Raw genomic sequence first — 21,981 nt, 5'->3', positions numbered from 1 at the left:
AGTTTATATCCCTAACCACTAAATGCATTTTATCTCAAAATATGCCTTCACCACACACAGATATAACCTTCTGATGAATATAACATTAACTGGCTCTGATATAAATTATGTTGCTTTTTTTTCCTTCTGTTACCAAAGAACATGCTTAAATAAAAGTTCTAATGTAATTTTTTCTATCAAATTATGTTTTAAGTCCAGAGATAAAGCATCTTTGTTTTTCTTTTCTGTAACTTTCCTTATCACACCTCTCACTTAGCGTACATTCTCGAGTGTATGGAATGAACTCAACAAATCCAGTTTTGTTTTGTTTTTTAACCTGTTAACTGGAAAATTTTCAAATCCAAAAAAAAAAAAAAAAAGAGGAGTAAAATTTACACCTTTATACCATTTACCTGAATTCATCAATTGTTAATTTTAATACTTTGCTACATTTACCTCTTCTTTTCCTGTTTCTCTCTTATTACATAGATGTATAGTTTAAAAGCAGATTCCTTTTGTGGAAAAACCTGGATTTTATTCATCTTTTTCCTGTATATTTTTTAAATATCCCTAGTGGATTTTGTGAACAAAAGAAGCTATTTACACTTACTTGTCTTTGTATAAATGAACGTTAGTTTGTTATTATACTATTTTTAAAAGCTTATTTTTCCTAAGCCTTCAAATTCAATTGATATCTCATTTTTTCTATTTTTAAATCTGCTATAACAAAAGCAATTATCTTTACTTTTTAAAAAGTAAGTCAGTTAATTCAAGTTGAAAATAAACTTCTCTTATAAAGTGTCCTGTTGACAGCACATTTGATTACTTTCTCAAATTTTAAACCATACAAACATATTTGGTTTATTCACATTTTTTTTCAAAGTTTTAAAGGCCTTATCTTAGGAAAAAAACCCTTTATAAATATTGAAATAATATTAAAAATCTAATAAAATTTATAACATGAGGATCACCTGAGGATCAAGAGTCAAGTGTCTGACTCTTGATTTTGGCTCAGGTCATGATCTCAGGGTTGTGGGATCAAGTCCTAAGTGGGGCTCCGTGCTCAGCAGGGAGTCTGTTGGAGATTTTTCTCCCTCTCCCTCTGCCCCCCACCTCTCTCTGCCTCTCTAAAATAAATAAATAAATCATGAAAAAACTAAAATTTATAAACGAAATCAAGTTCTCTTAAATTCTGTTTATGTACTTGGCTGGATTTTTATACCCGTAACTTTAATAATTCAAATTCTAAAATCAATTATTCATTTAAATGTACTAAATTAGAGATACAGTTAATTTGAATTCTCTTAAACTTTAAAGCACTTCAAATGCCATATGTACATGTTCCATATTTAACAGGAAAACATTAATACATTGAGATCAGTATCCGCTCTATATTTTTAAACCGACAGAGTTGTATGATACTCCTTATGAGAATTGTACTGCCCTAAATTGAGGGTGCTGCTTCTATTGATCTGATACTATCATTTGCTTCTTTTAGAGATCTTTGCCAAAGACAGGACACCTGAACTGCATATGTCCAGGACAATGCCTCTGGTCCCACTCATGGGCACTGATTATCTTTTGTTGTTCCTTGGACAAAAGAGAACTCCCAAGTCACTATGCTTGAGAGGTATTAGTCTTTCTGCAGTTCCTTTTACCTTTATTTTATTTTTCTATTATATTTTTTCCTATTCCCATAAGCTATTTTAATGTTTTTCTGGTTATTTCCAAGGACACACATTGTTGTTTCTTGGGAAGCCCTGCGTACATTTGTGATTCCTTGATTTGATATTCAGTCTGGGTCCGCCACCACATGTTATAACTAACTTTGTTCATTCTGTTAACTGATTAAATTATAAATTCTCTATATCATTCCCATCTATGCCACAACTTACAAATTAAATGACAGTGAATTGGATTATTTACAACTTTGTCAGACATTATGGTTCCTATACTAAAATCATGTTCTTGGAAGCAATCTCTTGTTCCAAGAAGGATTTGAGTTAGCTGTCTTGCATATAATACCAATAATAATAATAATATAAAAATTAATAATAATTCCCTGATGATATAAAGGTTAAAAGAAGTTTAGTAAAATAAAATGAACCAACTTACTTGTCAAATACTCATATAGGTCTCGGGTACCTGGGTGGCTCATTCGGCTAAAAGTCAGGCTCTTGATTTCAGATCAGGTCATGATCTCAGAGTCATTAGATCAAGCCTGTCCATGGGCTCTGCTCTCAGCGGGGAGCCTGCTTGAGATTCTTTCTCTCTGCCTCTCCCCCCAATTTGTGTGTGTATTCTCTCTCTCAAATATATGAATACATCTTAAAAAATAGATTCATGTAGGTCTTATGAATATATATGCCAGCTGTTTTTTTGTTTTTTTTTTTTGTGTGTGTGTGTGTGTGTGTGTGTTCAGTAAGTAATTTATTGGGTATCAGTTTGCTGCCAGAACAGTGTTCCATGCTTACATATAACCACAATGAGCATGTTAGACACAGTGCAGACACATACAAGGGGAACCCATTTTGAAGTGCTTCACTCTTTACAATACTTTTGAGCGCTAGTCCTGTTTGGGAATGGGGCAACCGAGGCACAGAAAGGTTAAGCAAGTAGCCCAAGCTCACACAGCTCATAAGTGGCAGTGGATATTCCAATCCTAGTGCTCTCACAGTACCATCCATGCTCTTGCAGTAGTATTCATTTCACAAGGTCAAATACACAGTATATGTTTGATGTCATTGTGGCTTATAGATTGTTGTCAGATCCAGAAATAAACACTGGCTTCTTTTTAACTCCTTTTTCCATGTAGGTAGTGAATTGTTTACTGGACTCTACAGTGATTACTGGGGCAGAGACGCTGCAGTCTTCCGGAGCATGGGGCGACTGGCTCACATTCGCACCGAGCATGACGACGAGCGTCTGTTGAAAGGTAGGGTTCAGGAGGAAGGAGCATGTAAGTCGGAACTGAAAACAAGTCTAGAATTCATGGGAAATTTGCTGGTTTGGTCATATTAATGATACAAATGTCTTTTACAGTTTTTACAAATTTCAGAATTTTAGTAATATTCCTTAATTAAAATATTACTCCATATTAAAATATAATTTTATATCAGCATGAACTGGCTCTATTATAAAACCAAATTGGCCTCATAGCAATACTTAGTAATCAGGATTTAAATGAAGAAAATAAACCAAATATATGAAAAGCAAAAAAAAACAAAACCTTTTTATCCAGTAAGTTGTTTTGTTCTCTTATCAGTTGGTATAATTTTAGATCAATTGATTGCTTTGCTTATTTTAATGGGATCACATTGTTTTTAGAGACGAATAAAATTCTAGGAAAATCACTAGTCATTTACTGACAGAATCCTTGTAAGGAATAACGTTTATGTTTTGTCACAGTGGTCTATCCAGGGATTGAAGTATCACTTAATAATGAATTTTTTTAATTATTTTTAGCCTTTTTATTAAGCTTTAGAATACATAATCATTATTGGCAGCATGTTATCATTAAAATATTTGACATAGTATATTAAGCAAGGGTTGTTCACTCCGATCCCTTAGACTACAAACACAGAGACTTAAAATAAATTTTCTTTTTTTAAATATTCTATTTATTTATTAGAGAGAGAGAGAGTACAAGTAGGGGGGGATGCACAGAGAGAGAGAGGGAGCAACAGACTGTCCACTGAGCAGGGAGCCCAACATGGGGCTTGACCCCAAGACCCAAGAATCATGACTTGAGCCAAAGGCAGACACTTAATGACTGAGCCTCCCTGGCGCTCCTAAAATAAATTTTCTACATTAAAACTAAAATGGTCTTCCATGAGCTGCACTGGTAGATAATCTATGAATTTGAAAAGGTGATAAACTTCTCTACTGAACTATTTTTTTTTTAGTATATGTGCTGCCGAAGCGAGCACTCTACTGAACTATTTTACATGCATTTATGTTGACTTTTTACATACATGCGAGGAAATTTATGGAGATGATCACCATTATGCCTCTAATCTGTTCTTTGAATGCAATGTTAAGGCATGTTGTTTGACATTGTTTTTTCCTTTCCTGACTCTTATTTTCCATTTAAATTGTACTCTCCTAGATCTAAACAAAACTGTTGGTTTGCAAAGAGAGTAGAGATCCCTACATGACTTTACCATTGATAGAAAAATCTCAAGGAAGAGCCTTTTTTGATACTGAAGCATCCATGTGATATGCAATTTATTAGAATAACTTAACATTTTACTTTTCTTCTACTTTTCTTTATATCTGTAGAACCAAAATTTGTAGGTTCATATATGATTCCTGACAACGAAGACCGAGACGACCACAAAGTGTATTTCTTCTTTACCGAGAAAGCCCTGGAGGCAGAGAGCAACACGCATGCAATTTATGCCAGAGTGGGGAGACTCTGTGTGGTGAGGACCGCCTTTCTCTCCCATTCCGCATGCTTACCTCCCGATTTACCATCAGGTCTTGGTGATTGTATTGTAGGCTTTCTACTTTAAGATATTTTCTGGCAAAAGTAAATAGATAAATAAATAAATAAATAATAAGGAAGATGTTCTAGGATTCTATAGGCTGCCTAATAGTATTTGCTACCTAATCTTTAGACTTAACATCTCCCTAAGGTTTTATCTTAGAAGAGCTGTGCCTTTTGTGTGATCTTCGTCATTTTCCAGCTCCTACTAAGAAGAGCTAGTCTGGAATTAGGCTGTACTTCTTCCCACACAGAAGTTTGAGCTCCCCTTTTAAAAATTAATTTAACCAAGGTCTCTTTAGTTTCTTTAGTCCACATACTAAGTAATGTATGTTATGTTTCAACAGGTCATTTGATTGATTCTTTAGAAAAAAACATCTGTGTTTGGTTGGGTATTCAGATAGGCTGTTAGTGAATATTCAAAACCAACCGACGTAGCAATATATATTGAGAGAATGCTAATAATATTGCAAATGTAAAGTTTGATATTTAAGAATAAGAGGAAGTTTATATATACATATCTATGTCCATGTATGTACATTTGTGTGTGTATATGTGTGCAAATAATATGTACGTACTGTGTACGTATGTATTTTAAACTGTTTTTTTCTTTTAGAAAAAAAGAGTGGTTTTTTTCTGTATCTCCAAGATAAGCATATTATTTATCATTAAAATAATAATAAAGCTTATTGTATTATAAAAGCCACTATTTTATATAGAATAGACCACTCTATTAACATTCTTTAATGTCTGGAAAGTATATTTAATGGCCCAGAGTGAAAGTATACTAACAAGGCAGAATGTGCAAGCCTCAAATAGTTTTTTGGGGGAATTGCACGGATGGTATTTATTTGAGGATTCGGCTACACTTTCCAGATTAAATTAAAAAATTACAACTGTTCTCATCTGCATGTTTAATAATACACAGTTAGTTGTGGTTAGAAGTCCTTTAGGTACTCACTCACCTGCTTTGGTTCATTGCAGAATGATGTAGGAGGACAGAGGATGCTGGTGAATAAGTTCAGCACTTTCCTAAAAGCCAGACTGGTCTGCTCAGTACCAGGCATGAATGGAATTGACACCTATTTTGATGAATTAGGTAAATCTTCTTGAGAGAATTAAGTTGTGCTCTTTGATGTGTATTCCTCTCTCTTCCCCTATCTATCTCTAGCACGTATTGAAACTTGCTTCCCACAATGAGCAAGTTTCTCTGCTTTTCACTGTGGCCTGGTGTGCATGGTGGGGTCAGGGCAGTTGCAGGAACAGGAAATCATCTCCGTAGCTGGCAGTCCGCACCTCGTTTCTTCCTTGTGGCCCAGCTCAGGGTCATCCTGAACAGCCAGGTGTTTCACTCTGCTGTGATTTGGTCATGGCCATATGACTGTGTATGGACAGAAAGTGATGTCTTACATCTGCAGTGGGTTCTAAGCTATTTTATGTCAATGTATTTTCTTTACGCGCAAAGAGGACTAAAAATACTCATCTAATGGTCTTTAATTTTCCAGAGGATATTTTCTTGCTGCACACCAGAGATCACAAGAATCCAGTGATATTTGGACTCTTTAACACTACCAGGTAAGAAATTCACAGGATCTATAAAAACATGATGAAACAAAATACGCCCTACTCCTTCACTGTGTGTGTAAGTTGGAAATACTGTTGACCCATTGTCACCGTTTATTATTTTATGCTACCAGTTTCTCTTTGTTCTCTTATGTTTGCAATTGTTCTTTTACTTTTAAAGCCATGATCTCAGATCTTTATTTGTTTCTGTTTGAAGCGCCCCAGGCTCCGTCTGTGCTCAGTATCCTAATCCCCTTCCGCTCTGACCTACAACAGAATGATTTGCTTCTCACGGTTTATAAGGTATTTGTTCCGAGCTATAGAGGCTAGCATAATTCTTTTAATGGTCACATAGTTTTCCAAGTCACATTTTCAAGGCTCTCTGTCAACTGTTAGCCACTCAGCTTTGGAAGTTTTCCTGTAAGATTATGCCTTCACAGAATCGATTTCTAACTCATTAGGGTTCGTTCCATCACTATGATTTTATTTGCCCACTTGTTTTGCTTCAAATGACTCTCTTCCAACACTGACTTTTATCAGTTCTCTAGTGCCGGTCGGTTGCCATCCGTAAGAAATATTCCTTGATACCTTAACCAGATACCTTAACCACAGAGCACTTCGCTTACTCCTTTACTCAGGTGGTCCTGCTCCCATGTACCTTCATAGCAAACATTTGTGATTTGCCTACCATGTTTTAAATTTAAATAAGCTGTTCAAGTTTAGGGCATATAATCTATTATTTTTCTCTTTAACATGTTTGCATTTTGCCCATCAAAGAGTGTTGGAAAAATATGAAATATCATTTCACATCCATGTGTCAGTATATAAATGAAAAAATATCATTAGAATCAGTTTTGGTTGAACGTTTACATATATAATTTCCCGAGTGTGTCTTTCCAAATAGGAGAGAGTGGATGTGAGATGCCTGGAATGAGAAATCAAGAATATTTCTTTGGGTGCCGGGTGGCTCAGATGGTTAAGCATCTGACTCTTGACTTCGGCTAAGGTCATGATCTCAGGGTCTTGAGACGGAACCCCATGTTGGGCCCTGCTCTCGGTGCAGTTGGCTTGAGATTCTTTCCCTCCTTCTCTCCATGCTTTTACTTTCCCTTGCATCTGTGCTTTCTCTCTCTCTCAAATAAATAATTCTTAAAAAAAAAAAAAAAAAGAATATGCCTCATATCTCTTGAAAGGGATAGAATGATCAAGTTCCCTTCCTCTTTTGCATTGCACTGGACTTAAACTATTATAATCATGTTTACTTTGTTTGCTCAGGGTGTCTCCACAAAGCTTTTGTTTGGTTTTTTTCCAGCAGAAGATTTCTTATGCTCACTTTGAGAAAAATAATAAAGTTCTTTCAATAAATACTGTGCTATTTTAAGGAGACCTTTTCTTCAACAGAGAAACATGGAAACAATTTTGCTATCAGCTCATCATTGATGCAAAGGAAAGTAGTGAATGTAGATTAGTAGTTGTCACAGTCCACAGAAAATCCTTTTTTTTTTAAACTTCATATTTATTCTTATGCTGGTGAAGAATTTATATATGTTGTGTTCTAATTCCAGGGCTTTATATAACAAATAAAAGCTACGGGATGACCAGAATAGGTTTTCTGTGGGTTCGTATGGTCACTTTATAAGCTACTTTCTTAAGTGTTCACATAATGGATCTGTCTAGATTTCAAAGACAACACGTTATTTTCTTCCATAATTTCAATTTGACTGTTCAGTTTATACATAAATCTGTGGAAAAGGCTTCCCAGCTGTTACCTGACGTAAAGGTTGATATTTGTAGTGTGGTGATCAAAGGTTTATTGCCACTTTGGTTGGGAGACCATCTCTGGTTTTCTCACTATCGCAGGCATTTCCAATTGCTTCAAGGTGTGTTACAGAATGTGTGAGTTGATGTCCTAGGACAGGAACGTAACTGCTGTTCTACAGGTGTCTCCCTGCGTAGGACCTTCTACATTTAAAAAGAACTGTACATTGTGCAGAGCACGTTCCCAAACATTAATTATTTTGATTCTCACAGGAGACTGGGGACATGGTAGAATTCATTCACATCATGCAAAATTAAGGAAAATGGTCAAATTTTTAAAACAAATCACTTTAAAATGTTCTTTCACAGAATCTTATCACAAATGCTCCCAGTAAAACTTGCTATTGTTAGTCAATGGCTGTCTTTATCCTTTGCAAGTAGAACTTTAAAAAAAAAAAAAAGTGATTCAGTTGCTGCTAGTTCTAGAGGTAAAGAATTCAAGTTTTATATAATTTAAGTCATTCTCCCCCAAATTAATGTAGTTCAGCCCAGTCATCTTTCCACTCTGGTACAGTTTCAGTGGCCTGGTGGTCCCTGGAGGATGGGATATACGGCAAGCCTATTGATGCCTCTGTGACCCCAAGGTAAAAAATGGAACAAAGCCCCAAAGTTTCATAAGACTTTAACTTGTTATTTGATCATATACACTGAGACATCAAGTAAAATTTGAACAGAATTAGCAGTATTAACAGCATAGTGATTGGGCAAACACTGTCTACTCTGAATATAAAACAACAGTCAAGGAGACAAAGCTTAAAATTAATAATTCAGCTTGGGAATAAATCTTTTTAAATAGTCAGGCCTGTTTTCCTTCATAAAAATTTTAAAACACAATATCAGATTAACAATAATGTGAGGCGACAGGTGTCCCTTTTTTTAGTCTAACAATGTCATTTTCAGTTTATTATAATAAGAAGATAAAGAAATGGTAAGTTTTAGAGTTCCAGTACTTGAATTATTGCAGTAGTTAATATTTCTAGAATATTCTCTATTTAAGATATTGCAACTTTTTTATCCAAAAGACTTCTTTTCTCTGTACTCTGAGGTGTGTGACTAGTCATTTCCAGAAGACTAATTATCTATTTTTTTTTCCAGTAATATATTTAGAGGGCATGCAATATGTGTCTATCATATGTCTAGCATCCGGGCAGCCTTTAATGGACCGTACGCACATAAGGAAGGACCTGAATACCACTGGTCACTCTATGAAGGAAGAGTCCCTTATCCAAGGCCTGGTTCCGTAAGTTTAGGCATTTAAAAAAGTATCCTTATTTTTTTAAAGGCTCTCTTTAGCAATATTTTGTTCAGTGTTTAAGGTGCTTTACAAAACTTCTGTTAAGCAGTTAAGAAATTCTACACCCCAAAATAAAGAAATAATGGTAAAGAAATATCCCTTCTTATATCTGCTTGTATGCTTTTTATTTAATGAAAATAATCTGTGATGGGTACATCTTAGCAACATTATAAAGTGTATATTATCATTGCTATTTTGGCTGTCTGAGTAACCTCAACTGAAATTGTATTTTTAAGATACTGGTGAACACAGAAACATCCAATAAAAAGAGCATCATCCTCCTCCATTTCTTCAGAAGAATGAGTGCCACATGCAATTGCAAGGGGGCGAAAGTAACCAAATAATTACATTGTAATATTAGAGTCAGCCTCTAAGTTCCCTAGGCCATACTTTCTCCTTTACTTCTTACTTTAGCTTAACTGGAAGAAGCTTTTTCTCTGCCTTCCCAGAATACTTAGCATCTCATTCAACATCCTTGCTGGCTCCTAGAAGAAAAATTCCAATACAGAAGGGCTACTAGAGTTCCAGAAGTTTGACCACTGGCCTCTGCACTCGTGCCGCCAAGAGTCTCCCTAACAATCCATGCAAATGTCTGTGCTTTTTACTTATGCATGTATCTAAAACCGATGATGACAATGACAGTGATGATGATTTTGTATCATGTATCCTGGGCACGACTAGGTTGGCAAAATGTAGGCTCATTGTATGTGCTCGTGGACCGTGGAGAACAGACATTTAACTTGTCATACAAGTCAAAGTCTGCACTTCTTTGAGCAGCTGGTGAAAACCCATCCCTGTGTTGATTCCACGAGTACTTGAAAGTCCATAGAAACCATTTTTGCAGAGCCAAAATCCAAAGTGGAAACAAACCTTACCTCCATTAACAAGTGTAAAGCTTTACCATTTCAATCATTCTCACTAGCTTAAAATTATTACTTCCAGTAAGACGTAAAATATACTTTATTTCACTCTATTGATTGAAATTACAATTTAAATGGAGAAAACCCACTCCTGTGGCTTTGCTGGAAATGCTTCTTGAAACCACATGGTATTAAAGGAGATTTGGAGGAAGTGACTGGTTACTGAACTGTTTCCAGGCCGGTCCAGAATGTTTCCAATTATGTATCATGTAAGTACACTCCAGTGAAAACTTCAGGCCAAATTAAGAAATATGACCTGAATTTTAAAACAAACCATTAAAAATGCCCTCTTTGCAGAATCTGATTACTACACTACTGTATTTATACCCAAAAGTGGAAAATTCCTTATCAACATAACCATTATAATTGCTGCTGATTCTGGAGGGAAATATGCAAAACGAAAGAGTACTTAATAACAAGCATGAATCAACACAGTTAAAGGTATTCCAAGAAGTAACTGAGATGCTATTGAACATTTATTTTTTGAGTCAGTGATTTAAAAATTCAGCACATTATTGCAAATATTTCTCATTTTCTCAATTTATTGTGTTGAATCCATACAGAAATAATATAAATTCATACAGATTACAGTAGAACAGAGAGGGTTTTTTTTTTCCTCAATTAACACGGACAGAATTTGAATAGCTTTCTTTGTTACCACACTAGAATTCTATAGTCAGTGAGTCCGTTGGAACCATCACATTATTATTTTAGTCTTAGTAATGGGAAAGCTATTCAGTGCAGTTGTGATCCTTAATCCTGGGTGGGGGATTTAACACAACAAAGAGGCTTTTTGTTTTGCTATGAAATTACATTGTTTACCTTCAGGAGTTAATTTACACTGTGAAAAAATAAATTTCAGAAAATGGGGGAAATAATAACAATATTTATGGTGATACATATTTTTACCACCTTTAAATTGTACCATTATCATTTAGTACCTCATTTTTCAAAGTTTTTGCTAACTTCTGTGTTTTTCTAGAGCTGCGTGTTTGGAATGATTCGGTTTTTCTCTGCAATCTTTAATGCAGATTTTATTTTTCTAATGAAGAATTTGTGGTCACTAAATATTTGTAACTGCAGTCAATTAATTGAACACGTCCATTTCCTGATAGCTTTCATAATTGATAATAAATGTGCTCCTTAGATATAAGGCAAAAAACCCGTATATTATCTATTTGCATTTCAGTGTGCCAGCAAAGTGAACGGTGGGAGATACGGAACCACCAAAGACTACCCCGATGATGCCATTCGATTTGCAAGAAGCCATCCACTTATGTACCAGTCCATAAAACCTGCCCATAAAAAACCAATCCTGGTAAAAACAGATGGAAGATATAACCTGAAGCAAATAGCAGTGGATCGAGTGGAAGCCGAGGATGGTCAATACGATGTCTTGTTCATTGGGACAGGTAAGGAGGTTACAAAGTACTCGGGCATGTCTGTGGAATCTTAAAATCAATAACATTATTAGTATTTTTAAAAACTATCAACAAATCTTCTGTTAATCCGTTAGCCCATTTGAACACTGCTTTTCGCTGCAAAGGAAGAGAGGATTTGGGGCAGTTGCGGTGTATAATTTCTGACACACAGTCAATACTCAGTATCTTTGAAGAGTGACTACATGGAAGATTGAGTAATTGATGTTAATTAACAACACTGGTTCCAAGCAGAGCTTCTCACAGAGGAAGGAGCCCACCATAGCAAGGATGGCTGTGCTGTCTGTCCCCCAGGTCCATTGCCACCTTTGGCTGTTCAGTAAGATCTCAAGGCTCTTAACCACTTGGACAATAGCTTTACCTAAATCTGTAATCACAACAGTGCTTATCAGGCCCCATCAGAATCAACCACTTGTACCAAACAGGCCAAGTGTTAATCATAATGGAGTTAGCTTTTGGAGCGGAGCTATAATATCCTGCATTAATGAAACAAAATAATATAGATACTGAAAAGTGAAATTTTCAAATAAATCTACAACTTCACTTAATTCCATACCTTAGATCTAGCTTGTGGAAGAGAATGTGGCATCTTTTAGCATCTGGGTAATACATGACAAATTCTGTCAAGTACTTTAAAATCTATAGCCATTTAAAAAGCCTTTTAAATCATCATTTCTTTCTTTTTTTCGTATGCATGATAGTCATTGCTACACCAGTTGCTCTTTAGAGGAGGAGGTTTCCTACCATACATAACCTCAGTCACGGACATAATTCTGCAGAGACATCGCAGAGACCCCGCTCAGGAACCGGGATATAATATCAACACTGGTGTTTCAGCCTCTCTGTTCATACTTTTTGAAAAAGCAATGATTTAAGTGAGGAAACATTCGTCTGATTTGCAGAGATTGATCTCTGGTGTAGACTGTATTTTATCCTTATTTTAGGAGGTTCATGTTAATAATATACTCTGCACTGTGGATTCAAGATTAACAAAGCATCACATTTCTTTAACAAACTTAAAATTACTTGGCCATGCATGAATTCACTCATAATGACATCTAGTAGAGCTTTTTTTTTTTAACTTCCATAAGCAAGAATAATATTTGATTGGAGGAAGTATGGGAAAAGGTATGTTATTTTTAAATGTCCTGGAAAGGAGCAGTCATACACAGTCTATCAGTTCAAGACTGTTTTTGGAAATACTCTTTAATTAGATTGACCAAAGCCGTTTGAAAGAATTCCAGAAACATCAGGTATATACTTATGCTATCATGCAAACGATGTTTAACTCAGAGATATCATTGTATTGAGCCACAGCTCTACAACACAAAAGAACCTATTTGATGAAAGTGTGATAAGTGCAACATTGGAATACCCCACAAATGAGAGCTATTTTTCCACATGTGCTTTAATACTCTGTGTGTGTGTTTATAAAATGCTATATATAGGGAGAGAACGCCCTTATTGCAAATCACTAGTTGGAAATTAATCATTTGAATTTCATCTTTGCTTTTTGCTTGATATAATAATTGTATAATAAAAAATTTATTATGTGTTCTCAGCTTAAAAATTATAGTTTATATTCCTTTTCATGTATTATCCAGGTAACTCTTACTAGTTTTCTTTTCTTTTCTTTTTTTCTTTTTTTTAAGATTTTATTTATTTGACAGACAGAGATCACAAGCAGGCAGAGAGGCAGCAGAGAGAGAGAAGGAAGCAGGCTCCCTGCTGAGCAGAGAGCCTGATGTGGGGTTTGATCCCAGGACCGGGGGATCATGACCTGAGCCAAAGGCAGAGACTTCAACTCTCTGAGCCACCAGGCGCCCTTTTACTAGTTTTATTTTAAACAAATTTCATTAACCAACCACAAAATTTGATGATTTTTTAACAAATTAGTTAAATACCATATAATTATTGGGTTATTACCTCCAAAGTGCTTATTTTTTCTGAGCTGTTTATAGCACTACATCAAATTATTCTTACAGGCAAATTAGTGTCTTTATATTGAAAAGACCAAGCTCAGCATATCAGATATAATAAAAATTAGGTGGAATTTTAAATTATGAATTTAAATTTATAAAGCTATTGACAATTATAGAAACTAAATGATTAGTGCAAGAGTACTTATTCTGTTCTCTCAATAATATGTACTTGAAATTTTTCTTATTAAAAATGTGTGTACGTATATATCATGATATCAAATATTGTGTATACATTAATACTTTTTAATTTTTTTATTTTTTATTAATATATAATGTATTATTAGCCCCAGGGGGACAGGTCTGTGAATCACCAGGTTTACACACTTCTCAGGACTCACCATAGCACATACCTTCCCCAGTGTCCATAACCCAACCACCCTCTCCCTAAACGCCTCCCCCTGGCAACCCTCAGTTTGTTTTGTGAGATTAAGAGTGTCTTGTGGTTTGTCTCCCTCCTGATCCCATCTTGTTTCATTTATTCTTTTCCTACCCCCCAAAGCCCCCACATTGCATCTCTACTTTCTCATATCAGGGAGATAATATGATAGTTGTCTTTCTCCTATTGACTTATTTTGCTAAGCATGATACCCTCTAGTTCCATCGACGTCGTCGCAAATGGCAAGAAGTCATTTCTTTTGATGGCTGCATAGTATTCCATTGTATATATATACCACATATTCTTTATCCATTCATCTGTTGATGGACATCTAGGTTCTTTCCATAGTTTGGCTATTGTATATATTAATACATTTTGATTTCTCAATCTTTGATTGAATTCTGAATCAAATTATTTGAAAAACAATTACATTTTATTTGGTCTTATTTTTTAGCCAATCATATAAAGTTATATATTACTAATTGAAAATATGAATATGTAAGTAGTCATATTATTTCAGCTAGCGATGAATAAATGTTTCATGCATCTAAATCTCAAAGCGTATTCAAATTCATAGTCCCCACATGATTTTTAATTGTTTTGCAAACCAGATTGTGACAACCTTCTGGTTTATCTCTTCTTTTCCTTTCTTACAGATAATGGAATTGTTCTGAAAGTAATCACAATTTATAACCAAGAGACAGAGTCAATGGAAGAAGTAATTCTAGAAGAACTTCAGATATTCAAGGTATTTTTTATAAGAAGGAAAAGGAAATAGCCAACATTTATGTATTACAGACAATTGCAAATGAGTTGTAAATAGGAAAGATGTTAGGTCAGTTTTTTTTCTAATGGGTAGGTTGTGAATTCAGAATGAATTTGAAGTGAAGAATGGTTTAAAGTCTATTTGATTATTGCAGACTATTCAAAGGAGAAGGCCAGTGTTTGCCCAGCCAGCATGAAAAGAATTTCAGTATATGAATTATGACTTAAAGAAATAACACCACATACGAATTCCAGAATCATTATTGCAAAGTCTCATTTTACCAATGTACTACCAACCTAAACAATTAAAGCAAAACAGTAGATTTCATGTTGTGGACATTGTGATGAGTATATTGCTTTTTTTCATAACATATCAATTACCACAAAGTTAGTAAAAAAAACTAAAAAATGATAATGCAAAGGTTAGATATGACAATTATATGTATGCATATGCATACACACACACACACACACACACACACATACACACACAGACTCAAGTGTCAATATTTGTGACAGGTATGGTTTTTAAAATCACTATGAGGGGCGCCTGAGTGGCTTAGTGGGTTAAAGCCTCGGCCTTTGGATCAGGTCAGGATCCCAGGGTCCTGTGATTGATCCCCATATCGGGCTCTCTGCTCAGCAGGGAGCCTGTTTCCCTCTCAGTCTCTCTACCTGCCTCTCGGCCTACTTGTGATCTCTGTCTGTCAAATAAATAAATAAACTCTTTAAAAAAATAAATTAAAAAAAATAATAAAATCACCATGAACACCACATTAGTGAATACTGGCGAGTGCTCCTAGGGGACACACAGGGTTAGGTTCCTGTGAGTCTCTAGTCACATTTTTGTCAACTGGTCAATATATAACGTTGTTCTCGGTGTGTTTTTATTGGAAGGCACCTTATTTACTGTATATTTTTGATTAACTCACATGGAGCTTATGGACCACAGCACTATAACGTGTACATGAACAGAGTTACTTAACCTGTGTATTTTCCTGTAATACACATCACAGCCCTTTTGAAGCTTTGTAACACTAGAGAGCACTTCAGCGCTTTGCTTAGAGGTCATTTTAAACATCAACATTGCCAGTAAAAAGCACAAAAATGTGAAAAACCATGGCATTAAATAGACCATGAAAAGGACACTTGTTTCGAGTAGGAAAGCTGAAACAAGAAGGCAGAGTGTCGCATTCATTGATCTCAGCTGGGGTTGTACTTGCCGGGCAGCCAAAATTTATTGCCTCTTGGTGCCTGCTTGTGTTTACGAATGACCCCAGAACACTGTAAATATTAATATTGGGATTACAAATAAATTTTAGCAAGTAAGCAAATTTGTTTTATAAAAATGCTGCAAATTATTAAGATCGTGTATGTTTGTAATGGATACATATGCAAATATGTTTATTGGTGAAAAACCGTTCATTTCACCTTGGCTGTCCTGGAGATTACATTGCCCATCGACACACCAAGGGTAAGCATGTCCTATCTCAACCAGGGCAGCTATGTTTTTGTTTATCTTGCATACTGGGTTTCTGTGTCAGATTTCATTTCACTTCAGGGACCTAGCTCCCCTCTGAGGAGCACCTGCCACAGTGTTTTGTTCTTATAAACCCTAAGAAACATTGTCACTTGAATGAATAAATGAGGGCATGCGTGCCTGCCTAAAGCGTTCTGTAGTTTAAAATATTGACACAGGGGATTAGATTTTCTCTTTTAAAAAATAATTATTTGAAGGATTATCATCCACTGAGCGGACCCCACCTGCCTGTTGCTTGTCTCCTGGCAGAAACCACCTGAGTGTGTGGTATTCATTTGAGACACGTTAGTTTTAATCACCAGCCCTGGAATAACACACAGGCTCTCAAAGCTGTGTTATAGATCATCTTTCCTCTGTTGCATTTTGAAGACAATGAAGTTATTCATCCTGCTCAAAGCAACCTGGGCTCATATTGATTGACTGTGATAACTCCAACAGAAAAAGTATTTTGTTAGGCCTGGATTTAAGCAATTAAAGTCACATGGTTTGTTAACAGATTATCTATTCAGAGACAACTGTTTCACTTCTAATGGTTCTAATACTTCATAAGAAAGAACACTGTCACTCTGCTAGTTATTAAAGATACTTGAGTTTCCAAAACTTGAGTAATATGCAAATACAAAAATTACATTTCAGAAACAAATGGTGAGCTATTTAGATTATCCACTACTTTTTCCATCTTACATATCTAACCTATTCCATTAAAAAGAGTTTTTAAAAGAAAGCTGTATTTTATTTTATTTTATAGATTTTATTTATTTATTTGACAAACAGAGATCACAAGTAGGCAGAGAGGCAGGCAGAGAGAGAGGAGGAAGCAGGCTCCCTGCTGAGCAGAGAGCCTGACGCGGGGCCCAATCCCAAGACCCTGGGATCATGACCCGAGCTGAAGGCAGAGGCTTTAACCCACTAAGCCACCCAGGTGCCCAAGAAAGCTATATTTTAATGTAATTATAAGTTCCTATTGATTTGCTAAAATGAAAGCTATAGGCTAGCATAGAACTAGTTACATATCTAATATGAGTTCAGATGATTTGCAACCATATTAAAGTATGTTTTTGTATTTCTTTAAAAGCTTGAACTTTTTTTTCAGGACCCAGTTCCTATTATTTCTATGGAGATTTCTTCAAAGAGAGTAAGTTTGTGTGTATGTGCAAGTGTACTTGTGTGTATATGGGAGTCATGGTCAACAATAAATAGCTGAAGTACACGTGCTTATAGATGAATAAGTTACAGTTTTACTCTGATAAAAATAGTGATTCACATGTAATGGATTTCTTTTTCTATTATTGGAAGAAGGTAGGTAAGAGTAGATTTACTTCTATAATCATGATAGGATGCTCTTCTGTAAGAGCAGAAGAGCTCTTACAAAAAAGAGCTCTCGCAAAAATAACGGTAAATGATGGTAATACAAAAAAGTGTACAGTGAAACACAAACCTCCTCTCCACTTTACTAGAACCAGTTTCTGGTGCAAATTTCTCCAGAAAAAGTTGTTGCATATATTACCTCAAATGTATTTATAAGTGACCATTTATGTCTAGGCAAACAGGAACTTGTAATGTTAATTGTTCTGCTACTTACTGTTTTTACTTAACAATGTATCTTACAGTTTATTCCCTCATTCTGTGTATATATCCGAATCAGTGTTTTAAATATTGCATGTTAGTGTGCAGTAATGGTGGGAATGCAAATTTGTGCAGCCAATATGGAAAACATTAGAGAGTTTCCTGAATGTATTAAAAATAGAACATATGATTAAGCAATTTCATTTCTGGGTGATTTTCCAAAGGAAACAAAACTCTAACTCTGAAAGGCATCTGTACCCACATTTATTATGGCATTATTTGCAATGGCCAAGACATGGAAACAACCTAAGTGCCCATCAGTAGATAAATGGAGAGGGGAAATGTGGCATATATGTTCAATGGCATATCATTAGGCCACAAAAAGGAAGAATATCCTTCCATATGTGACAGCATGGGTGGACCTTGAGAACATTATACTAAGTGAAATAAGAAAAGGCAAATACCATGTAAACTCACTGATATGTGAAATTAAAACTAACTCCACAAAAAAAATGAGGGTTTTTTTGGTTTGTTTGTTTTGTTTTGTTTTTTTAACGGAGAACAGTTTGGCAGTTGCCAGACACAAGGGGTGGGAGGTGGGCAAAATGGGTGGATGGGATCAAAAGGTACAAACTTCAGTTATAGAGGAAGACCTCGGAATGTAATATATGGCATAGTGATTATGGTTAATGAAACCCTAATGTATATTTGAAAGTTGCTAAGACAACACATCTTGAAAGTTTTCATTACACGAAAAACAATTCTACCTATACGGTGTTGAGGAATGTTAGACTTACTATGATCATTTCACAATACATACAGATACTGAATCCTTATATCATACACTTGAAACTAATAAGGTATTACTTGTCAGTTACGTCTCACTTTTAAAAATGCAACAATAACAAAAGATCATTTACTTACTCTGTCTGTTATTGGACATCCCTAAAGTTCTTTTAAAAAGACCTACAGTGTTAAACAATGAAAGAGGCTTTCTATTTAAATAACAAAAGAACAGTCAACTTCTTGAGAATTTTGTCAAGCTCACTCTAGCAATTTTGTTTATGGGAGTCCAGGTCTATAAATGTATTTCAAATCTTAGAGAACTGAAAGTACCAGTGTTCTGTTACCCCTCCTGAGTAGCTGCAGTAATTCAAATGAATATTCACCGAAGTGAATGTGTATAAGTGTGAAATTCACTGAGAGTTCCGTCCATTTCTGCTAGCGGCCTCTCTGTTGTTTGATGTCTCTAGCAACAGCTGTATATTGGATCGGCTTCTGCTGTGGCCCAAGTCAGATTCCATCAGTGCGACATGTACGGAAGTGCTTGTGCTGATTGCTGCCTGGCTCGAGACCCTTACTGTGCCTGGGATGGCATATCCTGTTCCCGGTATTACCCGACAGGCACCCATGCAAAGAGGTGAGAGGCCTCAATGCGGTAATTCCCTGGTTTAGAAAAGCCATCGCACTTTGTCAAATATCTTTTATTGTGCACCCATCCCATGAAAATAACCACGTTAATTTTGTTTAAGTAAGCCCTCGTAGTCATACTTTGTTCATAATATAAGCACCGAAAGTTGAATTTTCCCTGAAAATAACTCCTCTCAATTACTGTGTAGAGATTGGAGTTTTTATTGGGTTTTTATTTATTTTATTTTATTTATTTTTTACCCATGTTTGAATCAACTCTTCCCCCTCCTGACACTCATATTGCAAGACATGAAACCCGTTTAGATAAACTTAAAATGTGGAAACGGCAAGCCACTGCACATGAGGGATTCAAAGACTTGAAAGAAAAATAAATAAATAAATTCTAAAATACATCCTGCATTTGCCCCATGTCCTCTCAACCAGCTGGTCTTCATTTATTTCATTTTGAAAGTGAATATTTTAACTCCTAGGCAAATGTATGACCTGTATAATTAATGAAACGTGTGATTTAATTCAACACAAATGAAAGGCACTTAGAGACCTCCAAACTCTGATGTGTACAATTCAGCGAGGTCATTGCCACTTGTAAGAGAAGGTAGATCTCGGGATTCTTTGAAAAGAAGATCTGGAGGTCCAGAAAGTATTTTGAAGGATGGAGATATTTCTTTGCTCAAGCTATATGAAATTGTGTGTTCTTTGCAGGAAAACATAAAGGAAAACATTGTTATCTGTTATAGAATAAGCATTTATTTTTTTCTCCTAGTAAAGTGGCCAAAGACAATATAAAGCTAAAATATCAAACTATATACAGTTTCCTTACTGAAAATTAAGTTTTTACTGATTTCAGTTATTTTTACTCTTCTATTCTGGATTACTTCAAACTTTTAAAAAATCTAATTTAACCCACCTTAATATAGTTATTATTTTTATAAGGTCACATAGGTAGTAGAATCTCATTTTTGCAAAACGTAGTCACCCGTTCAAAACCTTTGTTAATTTGATATTAGCTAAATTAACATGGTCTGATGAGTAATTAAAGTATATCATAGGCGGATAGTGAAAAGATCCTTTGAGAGGATATTTGTTAATGAAATAACTTACAAAGTGTTTTCAAGAATCAAGCAAATTGATGTTGTACAAAGGCTTATTGATATTTAAAAACACGTCTTGAAGAATATAGCCATGTTACTATGTAAAAATAGTGTTCAGTGAATTATTCACCCTTTATACCAACTACTGTACTGTGTGTGAGGAGGGTGAAGAAGTGGTCGATAATCCTTGGCTATATGAAATCAGAACCTAAAGTGGGAAATGTAATTGTAAATAAGGATGATAGTAGGTCATTACTGAGCACTTATTATGTATGAAGTACTAGACTAAGTGCAGTACACGTTAGACATTATTTAATTCTCAGAATCACTCAACCTTTGAGCTCAGTCTTGTAGGTAGAGATATAAGAAGATTCCAGTTAAAGGGAATTTTACAAAAGGCATAGAATGTTCATGGAAAACCATGTAGTTCCCTAGGTTAGGAGTAGAGAAGCTGGTTCTAAGGGTGGAAAGATAATTTCACCGAAAATAATAAAATGAATTATTTTATTGTTATTAGCGATAATAGTAACATTTGAAAGCCATGCATCAAATACTTGTGAATAACAAGGTTTTGTTTCAGGTATCCAATAAGGGTGATGAATTCTTCTAAGTGAACAGTTTCCATACCTCAATACTTCTTGATCCATGGCGCATCTTACTGAAGTATACATCCACTGGCTTGATAATATATTTGCAAAGGGTGGACAGAAAGTTATTTAGTGAAAGTCAAACGAATGGGCAAAATCTTAGGAAGGCACTCAGTGCTCACACATGAGCGAGTTCAGTTCAGTGACATGTAATGGAGATCTCTCAGTGGTGTCAGATCCTTTTGAACCATCACTCACCCCTGGAGGAGAACTTTTTGGATGGATTCCAGCACATGAAAAGGAAAATAGTTTGCTTTTACAGCAGATCGTTTTTGCTTCAGACCTGACTAGAAGCAGAAATTGAAAACTGGTCATTAAAATAAATACTTTTCTGTTCACAGAGTGAAAATGAGTCAACAGAGGAAAAACATTAATTCGCAATCCAAACCACTTGTTTAAAATAGTCTTCCAAAATACACTGTAATTTATATAACTAAGTCTTTTACTTCCCCTGGCTCTTGTATGTTGTCTCTTTCTGGTGTTCTCTTTAAAAGTTTCTAAGTGGCAAGTTAGAGAAGAGAAATAGGCAACTTTGGGAATAAAAGGCAACTTTGATTAACCTTTCTCAAACTCTTGAACATTTACAGTCTTTTTAAAAATGCTGAGATAAAAGACAGTTATATGAAGATAGTGTAAAATGAATTGAACCCTTGTTGGGGGATGAATGCTTGCTTTCATGACTTTCAACATACTCTTTGCATACTACTGACATTGCAAAATTTTGCATTATTCTTCACAGTGCATACCAGAATTATCTGATTGCATCTCCCTTTGTTCTCACCCCACATGTGTACTAAACCTGATACAGCATTTGTGCAGAGTAGAAACGATTTCCCATTTCCTTGATTTACCCCTGCTCCCTTACTACTGCTCAGCAGAATTTGGATTCCCAATACCAATGCAATACTGTATGAAGTAAGAAGTCCATGGAACCATTTTACTTCTCATCCAGAGCTGCTATCAGTTATCTATACCTGTGCACATGCTAGTATAAAATAATAACAGAAGCATAAAACTTTTTGTTTTTGCTCCTTTTTTGTCAATTTCTTTTTTCAGTTTTACCCAGTGGGATGATTCATACAGC

General features: G+C 35.4%; 1 protein-coding gene across 2 annotated transcripts in view; it reads left to right on the top strand.

Moving 5' to 3' along the window:
• Positions 1 to 21,981, top strand: part of SEMA3E (semaphorin 3E) — a 249,277-nt gene that overhangs the window by 204,988 nt on the left and 22,308 nt on the right. The window contains exons 1-10 of one of the 2 annotated variants that reach the window (XM_044245925.1): positions 1,502 to 1,609; positions 2,795 to 2,914; positions 4,261 to 4,403; positions 5,450 to 5,564; positions 5,971 to 6,040; positions 8,942 to 9,086; positions 11,250 to 11,472; positions 14,514 to 14,605; positions 17,256 to 17,297; positions 18,982 to 19,148. In XM_044245925.1, coding sequence (XP_044101860.1) covers positions 1,513 to 1,609; positions 2,795 to 2,914; positions 4,261 to 4,403; positions 5,450 to 5,564; positions 5,971 to 6,040; positions 8,942 to 9,086; positions 11,250 to 11,472; positions 14,514 to 14,605; positions 17,256 to 17,297; positions 18,982 to 19,148 — 1,214 coding nt within the window. In that variant the 5' untranslated portion in view covers positions 1,502 to 1,512. Of the gene's footprint in view, positions 1 to 1,501; positions 1,610 to 2,794; positions 2,915 to 4,260; positions 4,404 to 5,449; positions 5,565 to 5,970; positions 6,041 to 8,941; positions 9,087 to 11,249; positions 11,473 to 14,513; positions 14,606 to 17,255; positions 17,298 to 18,981; positions 19,149 to 21,981 lie in introns of those variants that run through there. The other variant, XM_044245924.1, reaches the window with a different exon arrangement.

This window comes from Neovison vison, chromosome 4 (genome assembly GCF_020171115.1).
Source record: "Neovison vison isolate M4711 chromosome 4, ASM_NN_V1, whole genome shotgun sequence".
NCBI classification, from domain to species: Eukaryota; Metazoa; Chordata; class Mammalia; order Carnivora; family Mustelidae; genus Neogale; species Neogale vison.
The sequence above is the reverse complement of the archived record's forward strand: the minus strand, read 5'-3'. Positions and strand labels throughout refer to the sequence as shown.